Source organism: Zophobas morio, unplaced genomic scaffold, assembly GCF_036711695.1.
Source record: "Zophobas morio isolate AGI-343-1 ecotype UQ-CSIRO unplaced genomic scaffold, CSIRO_AGI_Zmor_V1 ptg000016l, whole genome shotgun sequence".
NCBI classification, from domain to species: Eukaryota; Metazoa; Arthropoda; class Insecta; order Coleoptera; family Tenebrionidae; genus Zophobas; species Zophobas morio.
The window spans coordinates 2,059,683-2,084,441 of NW_026972121.1; the positions used below are offsets into that span (position 1 = coordinate 2,059,683).

The following is a 24,759-nucleotide window of genomic DNA, read 5'->3' on the forward strand; positions in this document are numbered from 1 at the left end:
TAGTCGAAAAGGCCTCAAGCAAATAGGTGTTGGTCGTTTAATAGCGAAAGCAGTACACATTCAGCATTCAGCGGGCGACGGTGCGGTAAAGCGTCCAGGATCCAGCCTCCTCTTTACCGCACCGCGCCCGTCGGTAACATACAGAGCACAGTCGTATACGGATATGTTATGTTCTTGCATGTTTATGTTTATTTGGAAGACATCAACCGCCCCGACAAACCTGTGATGGCTATCTTCGCTGACCACTTGGAGGTACCATCTAACACGGATTGTTTGACGGCTTTCATATGACCTGCGTGACTCTTGTCTTCCACTCCGAACACGGCCCTGTATATACAATAATGCTCAATAACACAAAGGAAACGATTAATCAGGCTATACAATAACGCTCTCTACTCAAAATGTCTACAGCGGACGGGGAACGACGCTCCAGGCGGTGCCTGAAACTTAATCGAGCCTGGAAAGAAACGTTAATTGTTGGCTGCAATGAGCGAGAGCTGAGTTTTCAGCGGATTTCGGGGCGCTGGCGCGGAAATGTCCAAGCGAAATAAGAGAGACGAAGTCTGCGTGTTATTTGAAGGAGATTTAAAAAAATTGGTCTAAAGAATTTGTATTGTGCTTCGGTTATAATCAGAGCGGTGGTGTGATGCTTGTCAGGTCATGGCGGGTCAAGTCAGGTCAGGTCAGGTTAGATTAGGTCAGATTTTTTAGTTTCCTGGTTTTATACTTGTCAAATTTTCAGTTTTGCAATTTTTCCACTTTTAGATTTTAAATTTTTCTATTTCTCAATTTTTGGCCTACTCAAATTTTCGATTTTTCAATTTTCAGATTTTCAGTTTTTTGGAATTTTCAATTTTTGGATATTTCAGTTTCTCGTTTTCTTGAATTTTCAACTTTCGAATTTCAAAATTCCTGATTTTTTGATTTTTATATTTTTAGTTTTCTAATTTTTTTGATTTTTACAGTTTTCCATTTTTCGATGTTTCAGTTTCTCCATTTTTCGTCTTTCAACTTTTGGATTTCAGAAATCGTGACTTTTTTATTTTTAGATTTTCAATTTCTCTTGATTTTTTGATTTTTCGGTTTTTAGATTTTCAATTTCTCGTGATTTTACGATTTTCAGTTTCCCCATTTTCCGATTTTTTAACTTTCGGATTTCAGAATTCCTGATTTTTTTTATTTTGGAGTTTACGATTTTTCGATGTTTCAGTTTCTACATTTTTCGATTTTTCAACTTTTGGATTTCAGAAATCCTGATTTTTTTATTTTAAGATTTTTCTATTGTTAGATTTTCAATTTCTCTTAATTTTTTGATTTTTCAATTTTTAGATTTTCAGTTTCACTTGATTTTTCGATTATTTGATTTTCAATTTCTCTATTATTCGATTTTTCAACTTACGAATTTCAGAATTCCTGATTTTTATGATTTTTCAATTTTTTGATTTTTTGATTTTCTAATTTGTTTTTATTTTTAGAGTTTTCGATTTTTTGATTTTCAGAATCTCGAATTTTCAATTTTTCGATATTAAAGCTTCCCCATTTTCGGATTTTTCAACTTTTGGATTTCAGAAATCGTGATTTTTTTTATTTTTAGATTTTTCTATTTTTAGATTTTCAGTTTCCCTTCATTTTTCGATTATTTGATTTTCAATTTCTCTATTATTCGATTTTCAACTTACCAATTTCAGAATTCCTGATTTTTATGATTTTTGAATGTTTTGATTTTTAGATTTTCTAATTTTTTTGATTTTTAGATTTTTAGAGTTTTCAATTTTTCGATATTTAAAGTTTCCCAATTTTTCGATTTTTCAAATTTTGGTTTTCAGAAATCCTGATTTTTTATTTTTCGATTTTTCTATTTTTAGATTTTCAGTTTCTCTTGATTTTTTGATTTTTCGATTTTTAGATTTTCAGTTTCACTTCATTTTTCGATTACTTGATTTTCAATTTCTCTATTATTCGATTTTTCAACTTACGAATTTCAGAATGCCTGATTTTTATGATTTTTTATGATTTTGAATGTTTTGATTTTTAGATTTTCTAATTTTTTTGATTTTTAGATTTTTAGAGTTTTCAATTTTTCGATATTAAAGTTTTCCAATTTTTCGATTCTTCAAATTTTGGATTTCAGAAATCCTGATTTTTTTATTTTTAGATTTTTCTATTTTTAGATTTTCAGTTTCTCTTGATTTTTTGATTTTTCGATTTTTAAATTTTCAGTTTCACTTGATTTTTCGATTATTTGATTTTCAATTTCTCTATTATTCGATTTTTCAACTTATGAATTTCAGAATTCCTGAATTTTATGATTTTTCAATTTTTTGATTTTTAGATTTTCTATTTTTTTTTAGTTTTCAGAGTTTTCGATTTTCAGATTCTCGAAGATTCAAATTTTTCAATATTAAAGTTTCCCCATTTTCTGATTGTTCAACTTTTGGATTCAGAAATCGTGATTTTTTTCATTTTTAGATTTTTCTATTTTTAGGTTTTTAGTTTTTCTTGATTTTTTGAATTTTCAATTTTTAGATTTTCAATTTCACTTGATTTTTCGATTATTTGATTTTCAATTTCTCTATTATTCGCTTTTTGAACAGACGAAGTTTAGAATTCCTGATTTTAATGATTTTTAAATTTTTTATTTTTAGATTTTCAATTTTTTTTTGATATTTAGAATTTTCGATTTTTTTTTTCAGATTCTGGAATTTTCAAATTTTCGCTATTAAAGATTCCCCATTTTCTGTTTTTTCAACTTTTGGATTTCAGAAATTGTGATTTTTTTAGTTTTAGATTTTTCTATTTTTAGATTTTCAGTTTCTCTTGATTTTTTGATTTTTCGATTTTTAGATTTTCAGTTTCACTTGATTTTTCGATTATTTGATTTTCAGTTTCTCTATTATTCGATTTTTCAACTTACGAATTTCAGAAGTCCTGATTTTTATGATTTTTCAATTTTTTAATTTTTATATCTTCTAATTTTTTGTATTTTTAAACTTTTCGATTTTTCGTTTTTCGGATTCTCGAATTTTCAATTTTTCGATATTAAAGTTTCCCCATTTTCCGACTTTTCAACTTTTGGATTTCAGAGATCCTGAATTTTTTGATTTTTTATATTGTTCGATTTTTCAATTCTTCCAATTTTAAATTTACAGTTTCTATTGATTTTTTGATTTTTCGATTTTCAGTTTCTCGAATTTTCAATTTTTGATATTTCAGTTTCTCCATTTTTCGATTTATCAATTTTTGAGTTTAAGAATTCCCGATTTTTTTGATTTTTAGATTTCCAGTTTCTCAAATTTTCAATTTTTCGATATTTCAGTTTCTCCATTTTTCGATTTTTCAACTTTTGGATTTCAGAAATCCTGATTTTTTTTTATTTTTAGATTTTTAGATTTTCCGATTTTTCGACTTCCCGATTTCTCCATTTTTTCGCTTTTTCAATTTTAAGATTTCAGTTTCTCTTGATTTTTTGATTTTTTGATTTTTAGATTTTTAGTTTCACTTGATTTTTCGATTTTTCGATTATTTGATTTTAAATTTCTCTGTTATTCGATTTTTCAACTTACGAATTTCAGAATTCCTGTTTTTTTTTATTTTAGAATTTTCGATTTTCAGATTTTCAGATTTTCTTAAGATTTTGATTCTTCAATTTTTAGATTTTCACTTTCTCCATTTTTCGATTTTTTAACGTTCGGATTTCAGTATTCCTGGTTTTTTACTTTTGATTTTTCGATTTTTAGATTTTCAGTTTCTCTTGATTTTTCGTTTTTCGATTTCTCGATTTTTCAATTTTTAAAGTTTTCGATTTTCGGATTTTTTAAAATTTTTCGATTAATTGATTTTTCGATTTTTCGATTATTCGATTTTCAATTTCTCTGTTATTCGATTTTTCAAAACTCGGATTTCAGAATTTCCGATTTTTTTTGGTTTTTCGATTTTTTGGTTTTTGGATTCTTTAAATTTTTTTATTTTTAGATTTTTAGAGTTTTCGATTTTTAGATTTTCAGGTTCCCGAATTTTCAAATTTTCGATATTTCAGTTTGTCCATTTCTCGGTTTTTCAACTTTTGGATTTGAGAATTCCTGATTTTTTTGATTTTTAGATTTTTCGATTTTAGTTTCTCTTGACTTAGATTTTTCGGTTTTTCGATTTGTAAATTTTCAGTTTCTCAAATTTTCAATTTTTCGATATTTCTGTTTCGCAATTTTTCGATTTTTCAACTTTTGGATTTCAGAAATCCTGATTTTTTTTTATTTTTAGATTTTTCTATTTTAAGATTTCAGTTTCTCTTGATTTTTTGATTTTTCGATTTTCAGATTTTTAGTTTCTCTTGATTTTTCGATTTTCAGTTTCCCCATTTTCCGATTTTTTAACTTTCGGATTTCAGAATTCCTGATTTTTTTTTACTTTTAGATTTTTCTATTTTTAGATTTTCGGATTTTCTTTTTAAATTTCTCGATTAATTGATTTTTCGATTTTTCGATTATTCGATTTTCAATTTCTCTATTATTCGATTTTTCAACACTCGGATTTCAGAATTTCCGATTTTTTTTTGTTTTTCGATTTTTTGGTTTTTGGATTCTATAATTTTTTTGATTTTTAGAGTTTTCGATTTTTCGATTTTGAGATTTTCAGGTTCCCGAATTTTCAAATTTTCGGTATTTCAGTTTCTCCATTTTTCGGTTTTTCAACTTTTGGAATTCAGAATTCCTGATTTTTTTTATTTTTAGATTTTTCGATTTTAGTTTCTCCTGACTTAGATTTTTCGGTTTTTCGATTTGTAAATTTTCAGTTTCTCAAATTTTCAATTTTTCGATATTTCAGTTTCGCAATTTTTCGATTTTTCAACTTTTGGATTTCAGAAATCCTGATTTTTTTATATTTTTAGATTTTTCTATTTTAAGATTTTCAGTTTCTCTTGATTTTTTGATTTTTCGATTTATAGATTTGCAGTTTCTCTTGATTTTTCGATTTTCAGTTTCCCCATTTTCCGATTTTTTAACTTTCGGATTTCAGAATTCCTGATTTTTTTTTACTTTTTGATTTTTCTATTTTTAGATTTTCAGTTTCTTTTGATTTTTTGATTTTTCGATTTTCAGTTTCACTTGATTTTTCGATTTTTCGATTATTTGATTTTCAATTTCTCTATTACTCGATTTTTCAACTTACGAATTTCAGAATTCCTGCTTTTTTTTTTATTTTAGAATTTTCAATTTTCAGATTTTTAGATTCTCTTAATTTTTTGATTGTTCAATTTTTAGATTTTCAGTTTCTCTTGATTTTTCGATTTTTCGAATTTCACTTTCTCCATTTCTCGATTTTTTTAACTTTCGGATTTCAGAATTCCTGCTTCTTTTACTTTTTGATTTTTCGATTTTTAGATTTTCGGATTCTCTTGATTTTTCGATTCTTCGATTTTTATATTTTAACTTTCTCGAATTTTCAATTTGTTGATATCTCGGTTTCATCATTTTTCGGTTTTTCAACTTCGGGTTTAAGAATTTCTGATTTTTTTGATTTTTTTATTTTCAGTTTCTCGAATTTTCAGTTTTTGGATTTTCAGTTTCTCTTGATTTTTCGTTTTTCGATTTCTCGATTTTTCGATTTATCGATTTTTCAATTTTTCGATTTTTCGATTTTCGGATTTTTTAAAATTTTTCGATTTTTCGATTATTCGATTTTCAATTTCTCTATTATTCCATTTTTCAACGCTCGGATTTCAGAATTTCCGATTTTTTTGGTTTTTCGATTTTTTGGTTTTTGGATTCTCTAATTTTTTGATTTTTAGATTTTTAGAGTTTTCGATTTTTCGGTTTTTCGATTTGTAAATTTTCAGTTTCTCGAATTTTCAATTTTTCGATATTTTAGTTTCTTCATTCATCGATTTTTCAACTTTGGGATTTCAGAATTTCTGATTTTTTTGATTTTTAGATTTTTAGATTTTCCGATTTTTCGACTTACATATTTCTCAGTTTTTCGATCCTTCAATGTTACTGTTTTTCGACTTTACAATTTTAGAAAATCGTAAAAGTGCAAAATGCAAGAAATTGGAAACTCCGATAACTGGGAAAATAAAAACTGTAAAATTGAAAAAAATTGGAAATTCGACGAATTGAAAAAAAAATTAAAAATAAGTAAAATCATAAAATTATGAAATAGAAAGAAATATTGCAAAAATAAAAGAAATGAAAAAACGAAAAATCGCAATATATATTTTAAAAAATTAAAAAAGGAGTGGAAAGTGAAAAATAAAAATCAAGAACTTAAAAAATTTAGGAAATGAAAAATTGAAAAATCGAAAAATTCAAAATTAAGAACAATTTTGATCTTTTTTCCAAAAAAAGACGACAGACAGACAAACAAACAGACAGAGAGACGGAAACGGGAGACCAATTTAGTTTACCCTCAGGGAGTAAAAAGAACGAAGAACATGCGCATTTGAAAATTACGAACCACTAATTCATCCAGTCGTAATTAGTTTTCTGCAAACCAAATAATCCGTTTTCTACATGTAACATTAACGCGTACAGAGAATAGGGAAATGGCAAAAACGGCCCCAATTAGTCGCAAAATTAACTTCAGACTTTATAATTGCAGCACTCAAGTTTTTGTATTCTCATAACGCTCTAGTTTTAAAGAAGAAATGCCATAAACGAATCAGATTAGCGTCCACATTTCCCGCCTACGATCCACCTCCTGCTTCTTTATCCCCCACACAAACACAATTAGCCCGTTCTCTTTCATCTGTTGACAATAGCTTAAGGCAACACTAATTAACGGATTGTTTAGTCGTCATTTCTCGCATTTCATCCCCGACCACACTCGAAGTGTTAACCGCATCATCCCTAATCAAATTTTACAGAACTGAATAAATCTCGCTTGGAAATTTCCATTGTGCGCTAGACCCGACGGTAGCGAGTTTTCGGGGGATAGTTTGCTAAAATGCGAAAAGGCAGCTCTTGGGTCGCTGAAAAAGAACAAAGGGAAAATTGCTCGTTTCGCAATACCTGATCAGTTCGAAGATTTCGGGCTTCTCCCTCTCTCTCTGCTTCATTCGCTCCTTCATTGCGGTGATGATGCTGTTGGCCTTGTCTTCGGCGCCGTGTTTTGAACTCTTCTCGGCGGCCCCTGAAACATTTGATTGGTTAGGAGTCTGAAACGTAAGTGCGAATTCAGCGTATATAATTGTAACTTATGAAATCAAGCACGTGGTGGCACCATAACCTGTTGTGGACAAGGACATAAACAATCGGTGTGAAGAAGTCGTGGTTCCAGAGACAGAGTCACAAATATTCAGGATGGACACAACTTATGAAGCCATTCGTTAAGAAATACAATATATAGGTACTTTCATGTTTTCTCAACCTTCCATGACCCCTAAAGTACGAACAACGTGGTCTCTCGTTTCCGTCTGTCTGTCTGTGTAACACTAATTTGAAAATTTAACTCTGAAACGGCAAAACCGAATGATCTGAAATCTGCAAACGTTTTAAGCTTATCGTGATTATTATGGTAAATCGTTAATCAAAATTTCTTGATTTATTTCCTCCCAAAAAATTGATGACGTCATTTTAAAATTTTGTAATGAAAAAATTCGCTTGAAACAAATGCGTAGCAAGCTTCTTTACCTCTATTTTAACATTGTATATGTACATATTTTCATTTTAATTTGTATAACTTACCATAAAAGATAAAATTCGCAAAATCAAATGTTATAATTTTTCGAAAAATCTGGATTTATTGTACTGTATTTTAGGGGCGAGGGAAATTCTGTCGAAATAATCTTCGGACAATTTTTATTTTTCAGTTCTTCGATTTTTCAACTTTTGTGACTTGTCGATTTCTTGGTTTTTCGATTTTTCAGTTTTTTAATATTTCAATTTTTTGATTTTTGAAATTTTAGATTTTTAGATTTCTTGTATTTTTGATTTTTCGTGTTATGATTTTGTACATTTCAATTTTGGATTTTTTCAGTTGTTTGATTCGTCGGTGTTTCTCGATTTTTCAAATTTTCGATTTCCCAATTTTTCGACTTTTCAGTTTTTAGATTTTTCGATTAATCGGTTTTTGACTTTTCGAATTTTCGATTTTTTGATTTTTCCATTTCTTAATTTCTTGACTCTAGCGTTTGGATTTATCGATTTTTGGAAAATCCGTTTTTCAATTTTCCAATTTTTCGATTTTTTACATCTTAAATTTTTTAATATTTTTCCGATTTTTCAATTTTGGGCAATTTCGACTTCTCGATTTTTTGAGTTCCCGACTTTTCGATCTCTTGTTATTTCAAATTCTCTCCAATTTAAAAATTTTTCGATTTTAGGCTTTGCAATTTTTCGATTTTCCAATTGTTCGACCTAACAGTTTCGGGGTTTTTCAATTCCTTGATTTTCAGTTTTTCGATTTCTGGATTTTTCGACTCTTCAATTTTTTGTTTTCCCTATTTCCTGAATTCTCGAGTTTTCAATGTTTTGATTTCTCGACTTCTTGATTCCTCAATTTTTCGATCTTTAAGTTTTTCAGTTTTTCAATTTTTCGATTTTTCAATTTTTCGATATTTGGCGTTTCCAAATTTTCAGTCTTTTGATTTCTCTACATAGCAGTTTTTCGATTTTTGAAATTTTTTGACTTTTAGATTTTTCAATTTTTCAAATTTTCAGTTTTTCAGTGTTTGAACATTCCAATGTTGGGATTTTTCAGCGATTTGATTCTTCAATTTTTCGGTTTTTAAAATTTTCGATTGTTCGGTTATTCAGTTTTTGACGTTTCTAAGTTTTCGGTTTTTCGATTTCTCAGTTACTCGATTAATCGGGTTTAGGCTTTTCGACTTTTCGATTTCGCCATTTTTCGGCTTCTGGATTTTTGGATTTTCTATTTGTTTACACCGTTTCGATTTCTCGATTTTTCGAATTTCCAGTTTTTCAATTTTTCAATTTTTAAAATTTTTAATTTTTCGATAGGTCAATTTCAAAATTTTTTGATTTTGTTACATCTAAAATTGTTCAGTTTTCAGTTTTTCGATTTTGGGCTATTTCGATTTTTCTGAATTTTTGATTTCCCAACTTTTCGATTTCTCGATCTCTTGACGTTCCTTCGATTTTTCGATGTTTCGATTTTTCAATTTTTCGTTTGATTTTTTTTTCATTTTCTTCCTTTCTCCGTTTTTCATTTCTCCATTTTCCAATTTTTTGAATTTTCAAATTTTAGATTTTGCAATTTTCTCGATTCTCATTTCATTGATTTTTCAGTTTTACGATCTTTTGATGTTCCCATTCCTCGATTTTCTAATTTTTTAATTTTTCGAAATTTCGATTCCTCTACATCGTGGTTTTTCGATTTTTAAAATTTTTTGACTTTTCGATTTCTCAATTTCTCAACTTTCAGTTATTCATTCTTTCAAAATTTTAGTGTTGGGTTCTTATTAATATTTTGATTCTTCAATTTTTCTATTTTTCAGCTTCTCGATTTTTCAAATTTTCGATTTCTCGATTTTTCGGCTTTTCAATTAGGAAAATCACTGTTTCTTGAATTCTCGACTTTTCAATATTTCGATTCGACTTCTCGATTTCTCGCTTTCTTGATTTTTCGGTTTTCGATTCTTCCATTTTTGGGTTTTCTAAATTTTCGGTTTTTCGGTTTCTCAATTTCTCGACTTCTCAATTTTTTTATCTTTCCATTTGTTAATTTCTCGACTTTCTAGTGTTTCGATTTCTCGATTTTTCGTATGTTCAGTTTTTCAATTCTTCAATTTTTCTATTTTTAAAACTTTTAATTTTTCGACTTCAAGATTTTTCGAGATTTCGATGTTTTGATTGGTCAAGTTTCCAATTTTTCGATTTTTTTTACATTTAAAATGGTTTCAATTTTAATTTTTCAATTTTTCGATTTCTAGATTTTTCAACATCTTAATTTCGCATTTTTAAAATTTTTTTGTTTTACGATTTTCTGATGTTCCGATTTTTAAATTTTTTAGTTTTTCAACATCTCGGTTTTTCGATTTTAAAATTTTTTCCAATTTTCGATTCTTCGATTTCTCAATTTCTCAAGTTTTCGGTTTCTGAGTTTTTCAGTGTTTTGATTCCTCAATTTTGCGATTTTTTAATTTCTCGATTTTTCGAATTATCAATTTCTTGGTTATTCGGGTTTTCAATTTTTTCATTTTATCTTTTGATATCATGATTTATCGAGATTTCATTGTTTCGACTTTTCGGGTTTGTGATTTTTCGATTTTCCAATTCTTGGACGTTCCCGATTTTCCAATTTTTCAATTTTGGAATTTTTTTGCTTTTTTGATATTTTAATTCTTCGAAATTTCTGTATTTTCAGTTTTCTATTTTCTAAATATTCGATCGCTCGATATTTCGACTTTTGGAAATTCGGTTTTTCGATTTATCAATTTCTCGATTCATCGATTTTTGATTTTTGATTTTTCGACTTTCGATTTCTCAATTTTTCGACTTCAGTTTTTTGATTTTTTCATTTCTAGATTTCTCGACTTTGCAGTGTTTCCAATTCTTGATTTTTCAATTTCACGATTTATCGAGATTTCGATGTTGCGATTTTTCGGCCTTGCGATTTTTTTGATTTTCCAATTATTCGATGTTGCTGATTTTTCAATTTTTCAATTTTGGAAGTTTTTTGGTTTTTTGATATTTTAATTTTTCGAAATTTCAAAATATTTTAAGGTTTCTATGTTCTAAATGTTCGATCACTCGATATTTTGATATTTCGACTTTTTGGATTTCGATTTTTTCTAGATTTCTAGATTTTTCAATATATCAATTAATCGTTTTTTTGATTTTTCAGTTTTACAACTTGTTGATGTCCCGATCTTTCGATTTAATTTTTTTTTCATTTCTCGGCTTTTCGGTTTATCCAATTTTTCGCTTTATTGACATCTCCGTTTTTGAATATTTGGAATTTTTCGAATTTTCGATTCTTGGGTTTCTCAATTTTTCAAGTTCAGTGTTTGGATTCTTCGATTCTCGATTTCTCAATTTTTCGATTTTTCAATTTTTCAATTCAACAATTTTTGGTGTTTCTAAATTTTCGGCTTTTCGATTTTTCAATTTTTTGAATTTTCTGTTTCTAGATTTTCCGACTTTCCAGTGTTTTCAATTCTTGATTTTTCGAATTTTCAGGTTTTCAATTCTTCGTTGTTTCTGATTTTTCAATTTTGGGGTTTTTTTGGTTTTTCGAAATTTTAATTCTTCGAAATTTTGATATTTGAAGTTTTCTATCTTCTAAATGTTCGATGACTCGATATTTCGATATTTCGACATAATGGATTTCGATTTTTCGATTTGCCATTTCTTGGATGTTGGGTTTTTTCAATTCTTCGACATTTCAATTTTGGGATTTTTCAATTTCTATACTTTTCAATATCTCGAATTCTCGTTTTTTTGATTTTTCAGTTTTTTGATGTTCCGATTTTCCGATTTTAAAATTTTTTAATTTTTCAATTTTTCGATTTATCGAATTTTCGATTCTTCGATTTCTCGATTTCCTCAAGTTTTCGGTTTCTGGGTTTTTCAGTGTTTTGATTCTTCGATTCTAAATTTTTAGATTTTTCAATTTTTAAACTCAACACATTTTGGTGTCACAAAATTTTCGGTTTTTCGATTTCTCAATTTTTTTGATTTTTCCGTTTCTAGATTTCCAGTTTTCGATTTTTAAAATTTTATCGCGATTTCGATGTTTCGATTTTTCGGGTTTGTGATTTTTCGATTTTCCAATGTTGTGATTTCATAGTTTTTCTTTTTTTTAATGTGAAAATTTTCAATTTTTCGACTTTTCAATTTTTTGATTTGCAAATTTCGGTTTTCGATTTTTGATGTTTCAAATTTTCGATTTTTTATTTTTTCAAACCTTCAATTTTTCGATTAGCAATTTTTTGTTTCGGTTATTTTGTTTATTTTTTCAATTTTTCGAGATCTCAAAGTTGTGATTTAGTGAATTTTGTTACTTTTTAATGTGAACATTTTCAAATTTTGGAGTTTTCAATTTCTCGATTTGCAATTTTTCGGTTTTCGCTTTTTGATTTTCCATTTTTTGCATTTTTAAAATTTTGGCTTTTTCAGTTTTTCAGGCTCTTCAATTTTTCGTATCGGTTATTTACTTCATTTTTAAAATTTGTTTGTTCTTCAATTTGAAAATTTCCAGTTTCACGATTTTTCAATTTTTCATTTCTTCAATTTTTCGATTTTTCAATTTCTCGATTTTTAAAATTTTCATTTTCTTGATTTTTCGGGTTTTCAATTTTTTATTTTTCCTATTTCTTGAATTCTCGACATTACAATGTTTCGACTTCTCGAGTTCTGAATTTTTGAATTTTTCAGTTTTTAATAAAATTTTTGGCGTTTCTAACTTTTTTTCATCTGTAGATTTTTCGACTTTCCAGTGTTTCCAATTCTTGATTTTTCGAATTTTCAGTTTTTCAATTCTTCAATTTTTCGAATTCACGATTTGTCGAGATTTCGATGTTTCGATTTTTCGGCTTCGCGATTTTTCCCATTTTCCAATTCTTCAGTGTTTCCGATTTTTCAATTTTTCAATTTTGGAATTGTTTGGTTTTTCAAATGTTCGATCGCTCGATATTTCGATATTTCGACTTTTCGGATTTCGATTTTTTGGTTATCAATTTCTTGGATGTTCCGATTTTTCAATTTTTCGACATTTCAATTTTGGGATTTTTCAATTTCTAGATTTTTCAATATATCGATTTTTCTTTCTTTTGATTTTTCAGTTTTACGATTTTTTGACGTTCCGATTCACCGATTTTAAAATTTTTCAATTTTTCGATTTTTCGATTTATCGAACTTTCGATTTCTCGACACCCCGGTTTTTCGATTTTCAAAATTTTTCGAATTTTCGATTTCTCAATTTCTCAAGTTATCGGTTTCCGAGTTTTTCAGTGTTTTGATTCTTCAATTTTTCGATTTGTCAATTTCTCTATTTTTCAAATTTGCAATTTCTTAATTTTTCGGGTTTTCAATTTTTTAATTTTCCTATTTATTGAATTCTCGACGTTACAATGTTTCGATATCTCGACTTCACGAGTTCTCAATTTTTGAATTTTTCAGTTTTTCAATACAATTTTTGGCGTTTCCAACTTTTCGGTTTTTCGATTTATCAATTTCTCGATTATTCGATTTTTGATATTTCGACTTTCGATTTCTCCATTTTTCGACTTTTTTGATTTTTTCATTTGTAGATTTCTCGACTTTCCAGTGTTTCCAATTCTTGATTTTTCGAATTTTCAGTTTTTCAATTCTTCAATTTTTCGAATTCACGATTTATCGAGATTTCGATGTTTCGATTTTTCGGCTTCGCGATTTTCCGATTTTCCAATTCCTCAGTGTTTTCGATTTTTCAATTTTTCAATTTTGGAATTTTCTTGGTTTTTCAAATGTTCGATCGTTCGATATTTCGATATCTCGACTTTTCGAATTTCGATTTTTCGATTATCAATTTCTTGGATTTCATATTTGAGATTTTTCAATTTCTAGATTTTTCAATATCTCGATTTCTCATTTTTTTTATTTTTCAGTGTTACGATTTTTTAATGTTCCGATTTTTTAATTTTTCAGTTTTTCGATTTATTTATCGAATTTTCGATTTCTCAACACCCCGGTTTTTAGATTTTAAAAATTTTTTGAATTTTCGATTCCTCGATTTCTCAATTTCTCAAGTTTTCGGTTTCTGAGTTTTTCAGTGTTTTGATTCTACAATTTTTCGATTTTTCAATTTGTCGATTTTCCAAATTTGCAATTTATTAATTTTTCGAGTTTTCAATTTTTTAATTTTCCTATTTATTGAATTCTCGACGTTACAATGTTTCGATATCTCGACTTCACGAGTTCTCAATTTTTGAATTTTTCAGTTTTTCAATTAAATTTTTGGCGTTTCCAACTTTTCGGTTTTTCGATTTATCAATTTCTCGATTATTCGATTTTTGATATTTCGACTTTCGATTTCTCCATTTTTCGACTTTTTTGATTTTTTCATTTGTAGATTTCTCGACTTTCCAGTGTTTCCAATTCTTGATTTTTCGAATTTTCAGTTTTTCAATTCTTCAATTTTTCGAATTCACGATTTATCGAGATTTCGATGTTTCGATTTTTCGGCTTCGCGATTTTCCGATTTTCCAATTCCTCAGTGTTTTCGATTTTTCAATTTTTCAATTTTGGAATTTTCTTGGTTTTTCAAATGTTCGATCGTTCGATATTTCGATATCTCGACTTTTCGAATTTCGATTTTTCGATTATCAATTTCTTGGATTTCAATTTTGAGATTTTTCAATTTCTAGATTTTTCAATATCTCGATTTCTCATTTTTTTTTATTTTTCAGTGTTACGATTTTTTAATGTTCCGATTTTTTAATTTTTCAGTTTTTCGATTTATTTATCGAATTTTCGATTTCTCAACACCCCGGTTTTTAGATTTTAAAAATTTTTTGAATTTTCGATTCCTCGATTTCTCAATTTCTCAAGTTTTCGGTTTCTGAGTTTTTCAGTGTTTTGATTCTACAATTTTTCGATTTTTCAATTTGTCGATTTTCCAAATTTACAATTTATTAATTTTTCGGGTTTTCAATTTTTTAATTTTCCTATTTCTTGAATTCCCGACATTACATTGTTTCGATTTCTCAACACTCCGGTTTTTAGATTTTAATTTTTTTTTGAATTTTCGATTCCTCGATTTCTCAATTTCTCAACTTTTCGGTTTCAAAGTTTTTCAGTGTTTTGATTCTTCAATTTTTGAATTTTTCAATTTCTCGATTTTTCAAATTTTCAATTTCTTGATTTTTCGGCTTTTCAATGTTTTAATTTTACTATTTCTTGAATTCCCGGCATTACATTGCTTCGATTTCTTGACTTCTCGATTTCCCAATTTTTGAATTTTTCAGTTTTTCAGTTCAATTTTTGGCGTTTCTAACTTTTCGATTTATCCATTTTTCGATTATTCGAATTTTTATTTTTCGTCTTTCGATTTCTCCATTTTTTGACTTTTTTGATTTTATCACTCGCAGATTTCTCGACTTTCCAGTGTGTCTAATTCTTGATTTTTCGAATTTTCAGCTTTTCAATTCTTCAATTTTTCGAATTCACGATTTATCGAGATTTCGATGTTTCGATTTTTCCGCTTCGCGATTTTTCGATTTTCCGATTCTTCAGTGTTTCCGATTTTTCAATTTTTCAATTTTGGAATTTTCTTGGTTTTTTAAATGTTCGATCGCTCGATATTTCGATATTTCGACTTTTCGGATTTCGATTTTTTGATTATCAATTTCTTGGATGTTCCGATTTTTCAATTCTTCGACATTTCAATTTCGGGATTTTTCAATTTTTAGATTTTTCAATATTTCGATTTTTTATTTTTTCGATTTTTCAGTTTTACGAATTTTCGATTCCTCGATTTCAAGTTTTCGGTTTCTGAGTATTTCAGTGTTTTGATTCCTCAATTTTTCAATTTTTCAATTTTTCAAAATTTCAATTTCTTGATTTTTAGGCCTTTCAATTTTTTAATTTTCCTACTTCTTGAATTCTTGACATTACAAGTTTCGATTTCTTGACTTCTCGAGTTCTCAATTTTTGGATTTTTCAGTTTTTCAATTCAGTTTTTGGCGTTTCTAACTTTTCGGTTTTTCGATTTATCCATTTCTCGTTTATTCGAATTTTGATTTTTCGTCTTTCGATTTCTCCATTTTTCGACTTTTTTGATTTTTTCATTCGCAGATTTCTCGACTTTCCAGTGTTTCCAATTCTTGATTTTTCGAATTTTCAATTTTCCAATTCTTCAATTTTTAGAATTCACGATTTATCGAGATTTTTTCAATTTTTCAGTTTTGGAATTTGTTTGGTTTTTTAAATGTTCGATCGCTCGATATTTCGAAATTTTGTGGATGTTTCGATTTTTCAATTCTTCGACATTTCAATTTTGGGATTTTTCAATTTCTAGATTCTTCAATATCTCGATTTTTCTTTTCAATTTTACGATATTTTGATGTTCCGATTTTCCGATTTTAAAATTTTTCAATTTTTCGATTTATCGATTTCTCAAGTTTTCGGTTTCTGAATTTTTCAGTGTTTTGATGCATCGATTCTCGATTTCTGAATTTTTCGATTTTTTGTTTCTAAATTTTCGGTTTTTCGATTTTTCAATTTTTCGCCGTCTCGATTTTTTGAATTTTTCCGTTTCTATATTTATCGACTTTCCAGTGTTTCTATTTCTTGATTTTTCGAATTTTCAGTTTTTCTTTGTTCAGTTTTCGATTTTTAAAATTTTATCGAGATTTCGACGTTTCGATTTTTCGGGTTTGTGATTTTTCGACGTTCCCGACTTTTCAATTTTTCAGTTTTGTCCATTTTTTGGTTTTTCAATATTTTAGTTCTTAGGATTTCGATTTTTCAGTTTTTCTAATTTTTGTTATTTAAGTAGGCCACTGTTTTTCACGTTATCGAGGTTATCAGAAAACAAAAATCGCAAAGATTTTTATAATTCTTTAAAGAAGCGGTATTTATTGGACTTTGGGTACTACAAAAAATTCAGGGGCGAGCGAAGTTCTGTCGACATAACCTTCGACCATTTTTTTGTCGAATTTCTTGAGTTCCTAAGTACATTTCGACTTATGTTGACGATTCTGACTGCAGCTAGTACGTATTTATATGACGGGGCTTCTAGGCGAGGTCACCCAAGGTCAAACTGCCCCAGAACCGGCATCACTTACTTCCCCGTAATGCGATATTATCATACACACCGTGACGCGCCGACTAAAAAAGCTCTAATGGAGCTTTTAAAACAATTTCCCAGCGAGTTTTTGTGAATGTGTCATTTTAAATCGTATCCGTCGCCCGGTTGTTGATGAGTGGGTTTTAGCAGACGCAAGTTAATCGATTTTGTCTGCAGAGCTGTCATTCGCAGTAATTGTTTGTTCGTTAGATAATGAGACATTTTTAATTTTTTTGCGTGAGGGGTTGATTAACACAGACGGAGTGTCTTTTTTGCCATTTTTCAACCAAACCCGAGCAGATGGACTGGGTTTGGGTGCGAGCGAAAATGCGAAAGCAATCGAATAAGACAACTTTGCTTGTTCTAACTTATTCATTAGTTTTTGCAACATTTTTACGCGAAGTTTTTCTTCGCCGAAGTTTTGTAACGCCATTACGGCTTGTGCGTATTGATTTATTTAAGTTTTGGAACTAATTTCTTTCGAGTGAATAACTCTTGAGAATATATATAAATTGGATTGGTTCGAACGAGAATGGGGAAAATATTGGGTGTGCTAATTCGAATCGACGAAATAAGTTTAGTGAAATGTTTTGAGTCCGGGTGGCGGTGTTCCAATTCCAGTCCGCCGCAAATCATAACACTAATAAGCTATCAGGGATAATTGAGTCCATGTACTGAATGGATTACCGTCCATTTCAATTTACGCACGTCAATGGAATGAATTTAGGGCCCTGCAGTGTCCGACTAACAAAACAATTTAGTGAACAAAAGACAATGCAGAGGATATAAAATTCCCGGATCCATTAAACAATTACAAACAACGCAAACTAAATATTTGTGTGGAGCGACGAAGGGCGAATTTATACACGTAATTTCAGGGATCTGGAAGATCATTTCAGGGTTTGGTTGACGCAAATATTTGTAGATGGAGCCTAAAATAAATAATAAAACTCGTTATGGATAATTTCCGGCAGCTTTGTGCTTTCAATTTTTAAGTACAGCAAAGATTGCGCTTTTCATGCAGGCCCTAGATGAAAGCTCTCGAATGAATTCCGAGACTTTTGCTTTTATTAAGCTCCAAAGTGGAATAAAAATTTGAAATTTAAATCGTTACTTGCACAGGCAGTTAAGAGATTCGTAGAGTTTCACTTGAAAATTCAACGAGAAAATGGCGCTCTGTTTGCCGCAAATACCAATATTGCTTCATCGATTATTGAGGCAAAGGTCGGCTCGACCGTGTTTACATAATATTTATTTGTTGATTTTGTGAGTTGACAAGAGATCAAGCGGGTCAAAAATGAAACTTTTTCGTCGGGTTGGGCCGAGTTGATTTGGTCGGTATTTGCACGACAAACGTTGCTGTAATTGAGGAGGCTTGGGGTGGACGAAAGGGAAAGCGTGGAGAGGGGTTTCGGAGGGTTGTGAGGCTGAGTAAAAAATTGGTCGGTTATTTCGCCCCTGGCTGATTTTTCAGTTCGTCTATTTTTCATTTTTTTTGTTTCTCCGGGTTTTAGATTTGCAATTTTTCGAGTTTTCAGGTTTAAATTTTGCAGTTTTTCAATTTCACAACTTTTATTGTTTATATTTTGCAAAGTTTACAATTTATAATTTTTCGTTTCTTCAATTTTTCTACTTTTCGTTTATTCGAATTGAAATTTCTCGGGTTTTCTGTTTTTAATTTATCAATTCTTTGATCCTTAAATCTCTCATTTCTTCAAATTTTCGCTTTGCGATTTTTTTCAATTTCAATTTTTTCAAATTTTCGTTTCTTCAATTTCTGTTTTTTCAAATTTTAGATTTTGCAATATTTTGATTTAAAATTTCTCGAGTTTTTAGTTTTTAATTTTCCGAATGTTTGATTCTTTAGTTTTTCATTTCTTGAAATATTCATCGAATTTTGCGTTTACATATTTTATTTTCTTTATTTTTTGATTTTTATAATTTTAGTTTTTCCAATTTTTCGTTTCATCAAATTTGGTTTATTAAAATTTTCGAAATTTTCGGTATTCCAACCTTTGGGATATTTCAGTCTTCAGATTTTGCAATTTTACGATCAGTAGTTTTATGAAGTTTTCACTTTTTGATTTTTCAATTTTTCGTTTCGGTTTCTTCTATTTTTCAAATGTTCTGATTTTATGTATTTTTTATTCAATTTTTATGAAATTTTTAAATTGCTGAAATTCCAGTTTTTCGCTTTGCGGTTTTTTGGTTTCCAACGTTTCAATTTTTCGATTCTTGGACTTTTTAGTATTTCATTTTTTCAGTTTTAGACTTTTCAATTGCATGATTTTCGTTTTTTCAATTTTTCGATTTGCGATTTTACAAATTTTCACTTTTTGGTTTTTCAATTTTTAGATTTTGCAATTTTTTAATTTAAAATTTCTCGAGTTTGCATTTTTATTTTTCAGATTTTCGATTCTCTAATTTTTCATTTCTTTACATTTTCATCTAATTTTTGATTTCGATGCTTCATTTTCTTTATTTCTCGATTTTTTAATGTTCCCATTTTTAATTTTTTGTTTGCTCAGTTTTACGACATGTAACTCTTCATTTTAAAATTTTTTAAATTTTCGATTTTCCAACTTTCGGATGTTTCAAGTTTTAGATTTTGCAATTTTTCGATTTACATTTTCACGAGTTTTCAATTTTTAATTTTTCAATTTGCAGTTTTTCGTTGTTTTTTCTCATTTTTCAATTTTTCGGCTTTTCAAATTCCGACTTTATAATTTTTCTTTTATTCAATGTGGAATTTTTCAATTTTTGGTTTCTTCAGTTTTTTGATTTACAATTTTTTTAGTTTTCATTTTAAAGATACGTAATATTTTATAACGTTTTACTTTTCCCAATTTCTCGTTTTTTTAATTTTTCGATATACTTTTCAATTTTTCAATTTTTTGATTTTTTAATTTTCCGTGCCTTCATGGCTTCAATTTTTCGATTAGCAATTTTTTGTATTCGTTATTTTCATTATTTTTTCAATTTTTCGAATTTTCAATGGTGTGATTTCATAATTTTTCTTTTTTTTAACGTGAAAAGTTTCAATTTTTCGGTTTTTCAATTTTTGATTTGCAACATTTCGGTTTTCGATTTTTGATTTTTCAAATTTTGGATTTTTTAATTTTTCATGCCTTCAATTTTTCGATTAGTAATTTTTTGTTTCGGTTATTTTGTTTATTTATTCAATTTTTTGAGATCTCAATGTTGTGATTTAGTGAATTTTGTTTATTTTTAATGTGAACATTTTCAAATTTTGGATTTTTCAATTTCTCGATTTGCAATTTTTCGGTTTTCGAATTCTGATTTTTCAATTTTTGTATTTTTAAAATTTTGGGTTTTTCAATTTTAGATTTTTCAATTTTTCGATTTTTCAGTTTTTCGTGTTTTCAATTAGCAGTTTTTTGTATCGGTTATTTTCTTTATTTTTACTATTTTTTGATTTGCAAATTTCGGTTTTCGATTTTTGATTTTTCAAATTTTGGATTTTTTAATTTTCTGTGCCCTCAAATTTTCGATTAGAAATTTTCTGTTTCGGTTTTCTTTATTTTTTCAATTTTTCGATATTTCAATGTGATTTCATGAATTTTGTTTATTTTTAATGTGAAAATGCAACATTATGGTTTTCGATTTTTGATTTTTCAAATTTTGGATTTTTTAATTTTTCATGCCTTCAATTTTTCGATTAGTAATTTTTTGTTTCGGTTATTTTGTTTATTTATTCAATTTTTCGAGATCTCAATGTTGTGATTTTTTGTTCCTTTTTAATGTGAATATTTTCAAATTTTGGATTTTTCAATTTCTCAATTTGCAATTTTTCGGTTTTCGAGTTTTGATTTTTCAAATTTTGGATTTTTAATTTTTCATGCCTTTTCGATTAGCAATTTTTTGTTTCGATTATTTTGTTTATTTTTTCAATTTCTCGAGATCTCATTGTTGTGATTTAATTTTTGTTCCTTTTTCATGTGAAAATTTTCAAATTTTGGATTTTTCAGTTTCTCGATTTGCAATTTTTCGGTTTTCGAGTTCTAATTTTCAATTTTTGTTTTTTTTAAGTTTTGTTTTTTCAATTTTTCATGTCTTCTATTTTTCGATTTTTCAATGTTGGGATTTCATTGTTTTTCTTCTGTTTTGATGTAAAAATTTTAAATTTTTCGATTTTTGAATTTTTGAATTGCAACATTTCGGTTTTCAAATTTTGGATTTTTTATTTTCCATGCCTTCAGTTTTTCGATTACAATTTTTTGTTTGGGTTATTGTGTTTATTTTTTAAGTTTTTCGTTATCATAATATTGTGATTTAATGAATTTTGTTCCTTTTTAGTGTGAACATTTTCAAATTTGGGATTTTTCAATTCTTGATTTGCAATGTTTCGGTTTTCAAGTTCTGATTTTTCAATTCTTGTATTTTTAAAATTTTGGTTTTTCAATTCTTCATGTCTTCAGTTTTTCGATTACAATTTTTTGTTTGGGTTATTGTGTTTATTTTTTAAATTTTTCGTTATCTTAATATTGTGATTTAATGAATTTTGTTCCTTTTTAGTTGGGTTTTCAAGTTCTGATTTTTCAATTCTTGTATTTTTAAAATTTTGGTTTTTCAATTCTTCATGTCTTCCAATTTTCAATTTTTCAATGTTGTGTTTTAATAATTTTTCTTTTTTTTAATGTGAAAATTTTCAATTTTTTGATTTGCCAATTTCGGTTTTTGATTTTTGATTTTTCAAATTTTGGATTTTTGAGTTTTTCATGCCTTCAATTTTTCGATTAGCAATTTTTTGTTTGGGTATTTTTTTTATTTTTTCAATTTTTCGAGATCTCAATGTTGTGATTTAGTGAATTTTGTTTATTTTTAATGTGAACATTTTCAAATTTTGGATTTTTCAATTTCTTGATTTGCAATTTTTCGGTTTTCGATTTCTGATTTTTCAATTTTTGTATTTTTAAAATTTTGGCTTTTTCAATTTCTCATGTCTTCAATTTTTCGATTAGCAATTTTTTGCATCGGTTATTTTCTTCATTTTTAAAATTTTTTGGTTTTTAATTTTTAGTTTTTTCAATTTTAAATTTTCCAATTTCACGATTTTTGAGTTTTTCATTTCTTCAATTTCAATTCATTTTTGCAATTTTTATAGTTTTTACTTGAATAATAATTTATAAAAATTTTCATTTTTTCGAGTTTACGATTTTAGAATTTTAAAGCTTTTTCATTTATTCGACCTTTCAATTATTCCATTTTTAGTTTTTCAATTTTTCGATTCTTCAAGTTTTCATTTCTTCAAATTTTCAATTTGTAATTTTTATTTCGTTTTCTTCATTTTTATAATTTTCCAATTTTTCAATGTTCCTATTTTATAATTTTTTATTTTTTTCAGTTTCAATTTTTTCAATTTGTCGTTTCTTCAGTTATTTGATTTGCAGTTATTCATTTTTTTACGATTAAAAAAATCGAAATATTTGGAAATCCGGAGATTGAAATATTACAATAATTAAAGCTGAAAAAACGAAAAATTATGAAACCAAAACACTGAAAAATGGAAAAATTGAAAAATGAACTAAAAATATGTCGAAGATAAATAAATCCAGATTTTTCGAAAAATTATACGTCATCAATTTTTTGGGAGGGGATAAACGAATATATTTTGATTAACGGTCTGGATCTGGATGCCTATTCTTTCCTAATATACACACAAAGTTACATAACAATCGGTCTTTCGGTTTAAAAGATTATCTGTCTAATAAAAATCGTACACGGACGTGGACAGACGGCAGACGGCAGGCAGACAGGTGTCATGAAACGTCAAAAAAACATAAAACCGATGAACTCGATTCAACACTTCCTTAGCTCCCTCTCAGGAAGAAAAAACATCCCCTTTCAACTTGAAATCACCTCAAATCCTCCGCTTCTTTTAACCGCAAAATTAAAAGCTGCCACAAAAAGGTATACAAAAAGCTGACACTCACTTTGCAAGCAATCGGCGTTGAGCAGATCCTTACACTTCTCGTGGCACTTGACCCCGCACTCTGTGCACCTCACCCCCTGCCTGGCGATGCCCCACAGCAGGCCCTCGCACTCGTAGCAGTACGTGGGAGACGTCGCCGTCCACGGCACGAAGTTATGCGGGGTGGTGCTGCTGATCGGGTAGATGAGCGCCTGCAGAGTCTTCTTATACACGTGCATTTTCTGACAAACACCAAAACCTTGTTAGCTCATTTTCGAACAACAAACCCATGGAAATCGATCGCGGTATTGTCGCCGGCCAGAGGGAGATAAAAATAGGTCGATGGTGGATTAATGCTTGTTTTGCAGGATGGGTTGGTTTCTTTGAAAGGGAAACGGTAATTATGTTTGAGGGGATTGCGGATGGATTTTCCAACGTGATTTTGCTGTAATGCGGTTAGTTGAATTGGAATGTAAATAAAAATGGGGTTTTAAATGCGGTTGGTTAGAGGGTTTTGGTATTCGAGTGGGTGGGTTGGCGGGACTAGGTACATTAATTTATTAAAAGGGTCATGGATTGTTGTTGAAATAACAAAATAATTTGGTTTTGTTGATGCGTGTGGAATGGTCTTAATCGCATAAGCAGTATTTTGTTGTTACATAAATAAAATTGTTACGAAACGTCAATAATAATAATAATAATTAGTCGTTTTGTTTACCTTGGCGATGGACTCTCATCAGGGTATTTATTATTTATTTTAATAGTGATTACGTAACGCAGATAACAAAGTCATAAAGGGTGCTTGAAACAAATTCGTTGTCAATCATCGTCGGTTTGTCTTCTGGTTGGAGGAGCGTGTTTATTGAATGTTGAAAAACGGCTGCCGCATTAGTAACTCGAACATCCACCACTAGGCGTTTTTCCATCACGGAGGAGCTGGACGTGAGTAGAGAACAGTCGGCGGCTATGCAAGAGTTGGAGCGAGATGCACGTGCCCGACGAGGCCTTCCACAGGAGTTTGAATCAAGCGTACGAGAAGAAGAACGAACTGAAGAAGCTAGAACGAATTAGACAGACTGAGTAGCAAACTACAACAGGACTCGGATAACATCAGACAGTTGCAGCGGAAACTTTTAGAGTCGCCTATGACCATCTCGCAGGAAGGCGAGACCAAAGCTTTGGAAGACAACTCGAAGACGTTGGACGAGCACTTGAGACACATTTGTAATGAGTCCGAGAGCTGGAGCTTCTCGAGTAGCTCGAGAGATCAAGACGAGCTCATCCTGCTGGCAAAATCCGAACTTCCTAATTCCATCCCGTATTCAACTAGACCTAGCTCAAGATTATCTGTGACTGATAGCGTTATAGGAACCGATACCGAAGTAGCCGAAGTTTTAGCCGGTGGAATCCGAACACCAACATCGCCTAGACGTCGTTCTGAAGTGAGCAGTTGTAGCGCTCCTTTCACCACCGTGACCGGGAGGCTCGCCTACAGCGCCGCCGTGCAACATGTAGACGCCGCGGCGGCCGCCAACTCCAAAAACCCCTTCTACTGCGGCAACTCCTTGATCGCAGCATCCTACGAAACAGTTCCTTGCTCCACCCCCAACATCTTCAACATCAAATCCGAACGAGCCCCCTCTCCTTCGTTATCGGTTTGCAGCGTGAGACCGCGCCAAGACGGTTACATCGCTGCCGGCACAACGAATTCCGATGAAGTACAAAGTAAAGGGGCGTCGCCTAGTCCGCCGCCGCCTGCTCCTCTAGACGTATGCGACGCGTTCTTGATGCCTAATAGTACAGCCCCTGTACCACACACAGGATCTAGCCCAGTCTTCCTCGGTACAGACGCGGTACCGTCATCGTCAATTAACCTAGAACCGAGAAGGTCGCCAAAAACATCTCCCAAGAGAAACAAGTCGAACATAGTAGCTGCAAAGTCCGACTCGGGCTTGTCATCCATGAGTGGCTGGTCCAGTCTGGAAAAATCACCAGGTTCTCCTAAAAACCTCACGTCGAAAATCGTTGCCTTAAACTACTTCGCTGATGTTGGGGCGAGACAGGCGAGCAACCGCCCGGCGCCTCCGGCGCCGGTCCAACCC

The 24,759-nt window shown here is 29.7% G+C and overlaps 1 protein-coding gene across 3 annotated transcripts in view; it reads right to left on the minus strand.

Moving 5' to 3' along the window:
- LOC135129545 (protein unc-13 homolog A) overlaps window positions 1-24,759 on the minus strand; it is a 186,925-nt gene that overhangs the window by 42,117 nt on the left and 120,049 nt on the right. For 2 of the 3 annotated variants that reach the window (XM_064056714.1, XM_064056711.1), the window contains 2 exons: window positions 22,680-22,899; window positions 7,005-7,125 (listed from right to left, as the gene is read on the minus strand). In XM_064056714.1, coding sequence (XP_063912784.1) covers window positions 7,005-7,125; window positions 22,680-22,899 — 341 coding nt within the window. Of the gene's footprint in view, window positions 1-220; window positions 328-7,004; window positions 7,126-22,679; window positions 22,900-24,759 lie in introns of all 3 variants that reach the window. The other variant, XM_064056712.1, reaches the window with a different exon arrangement.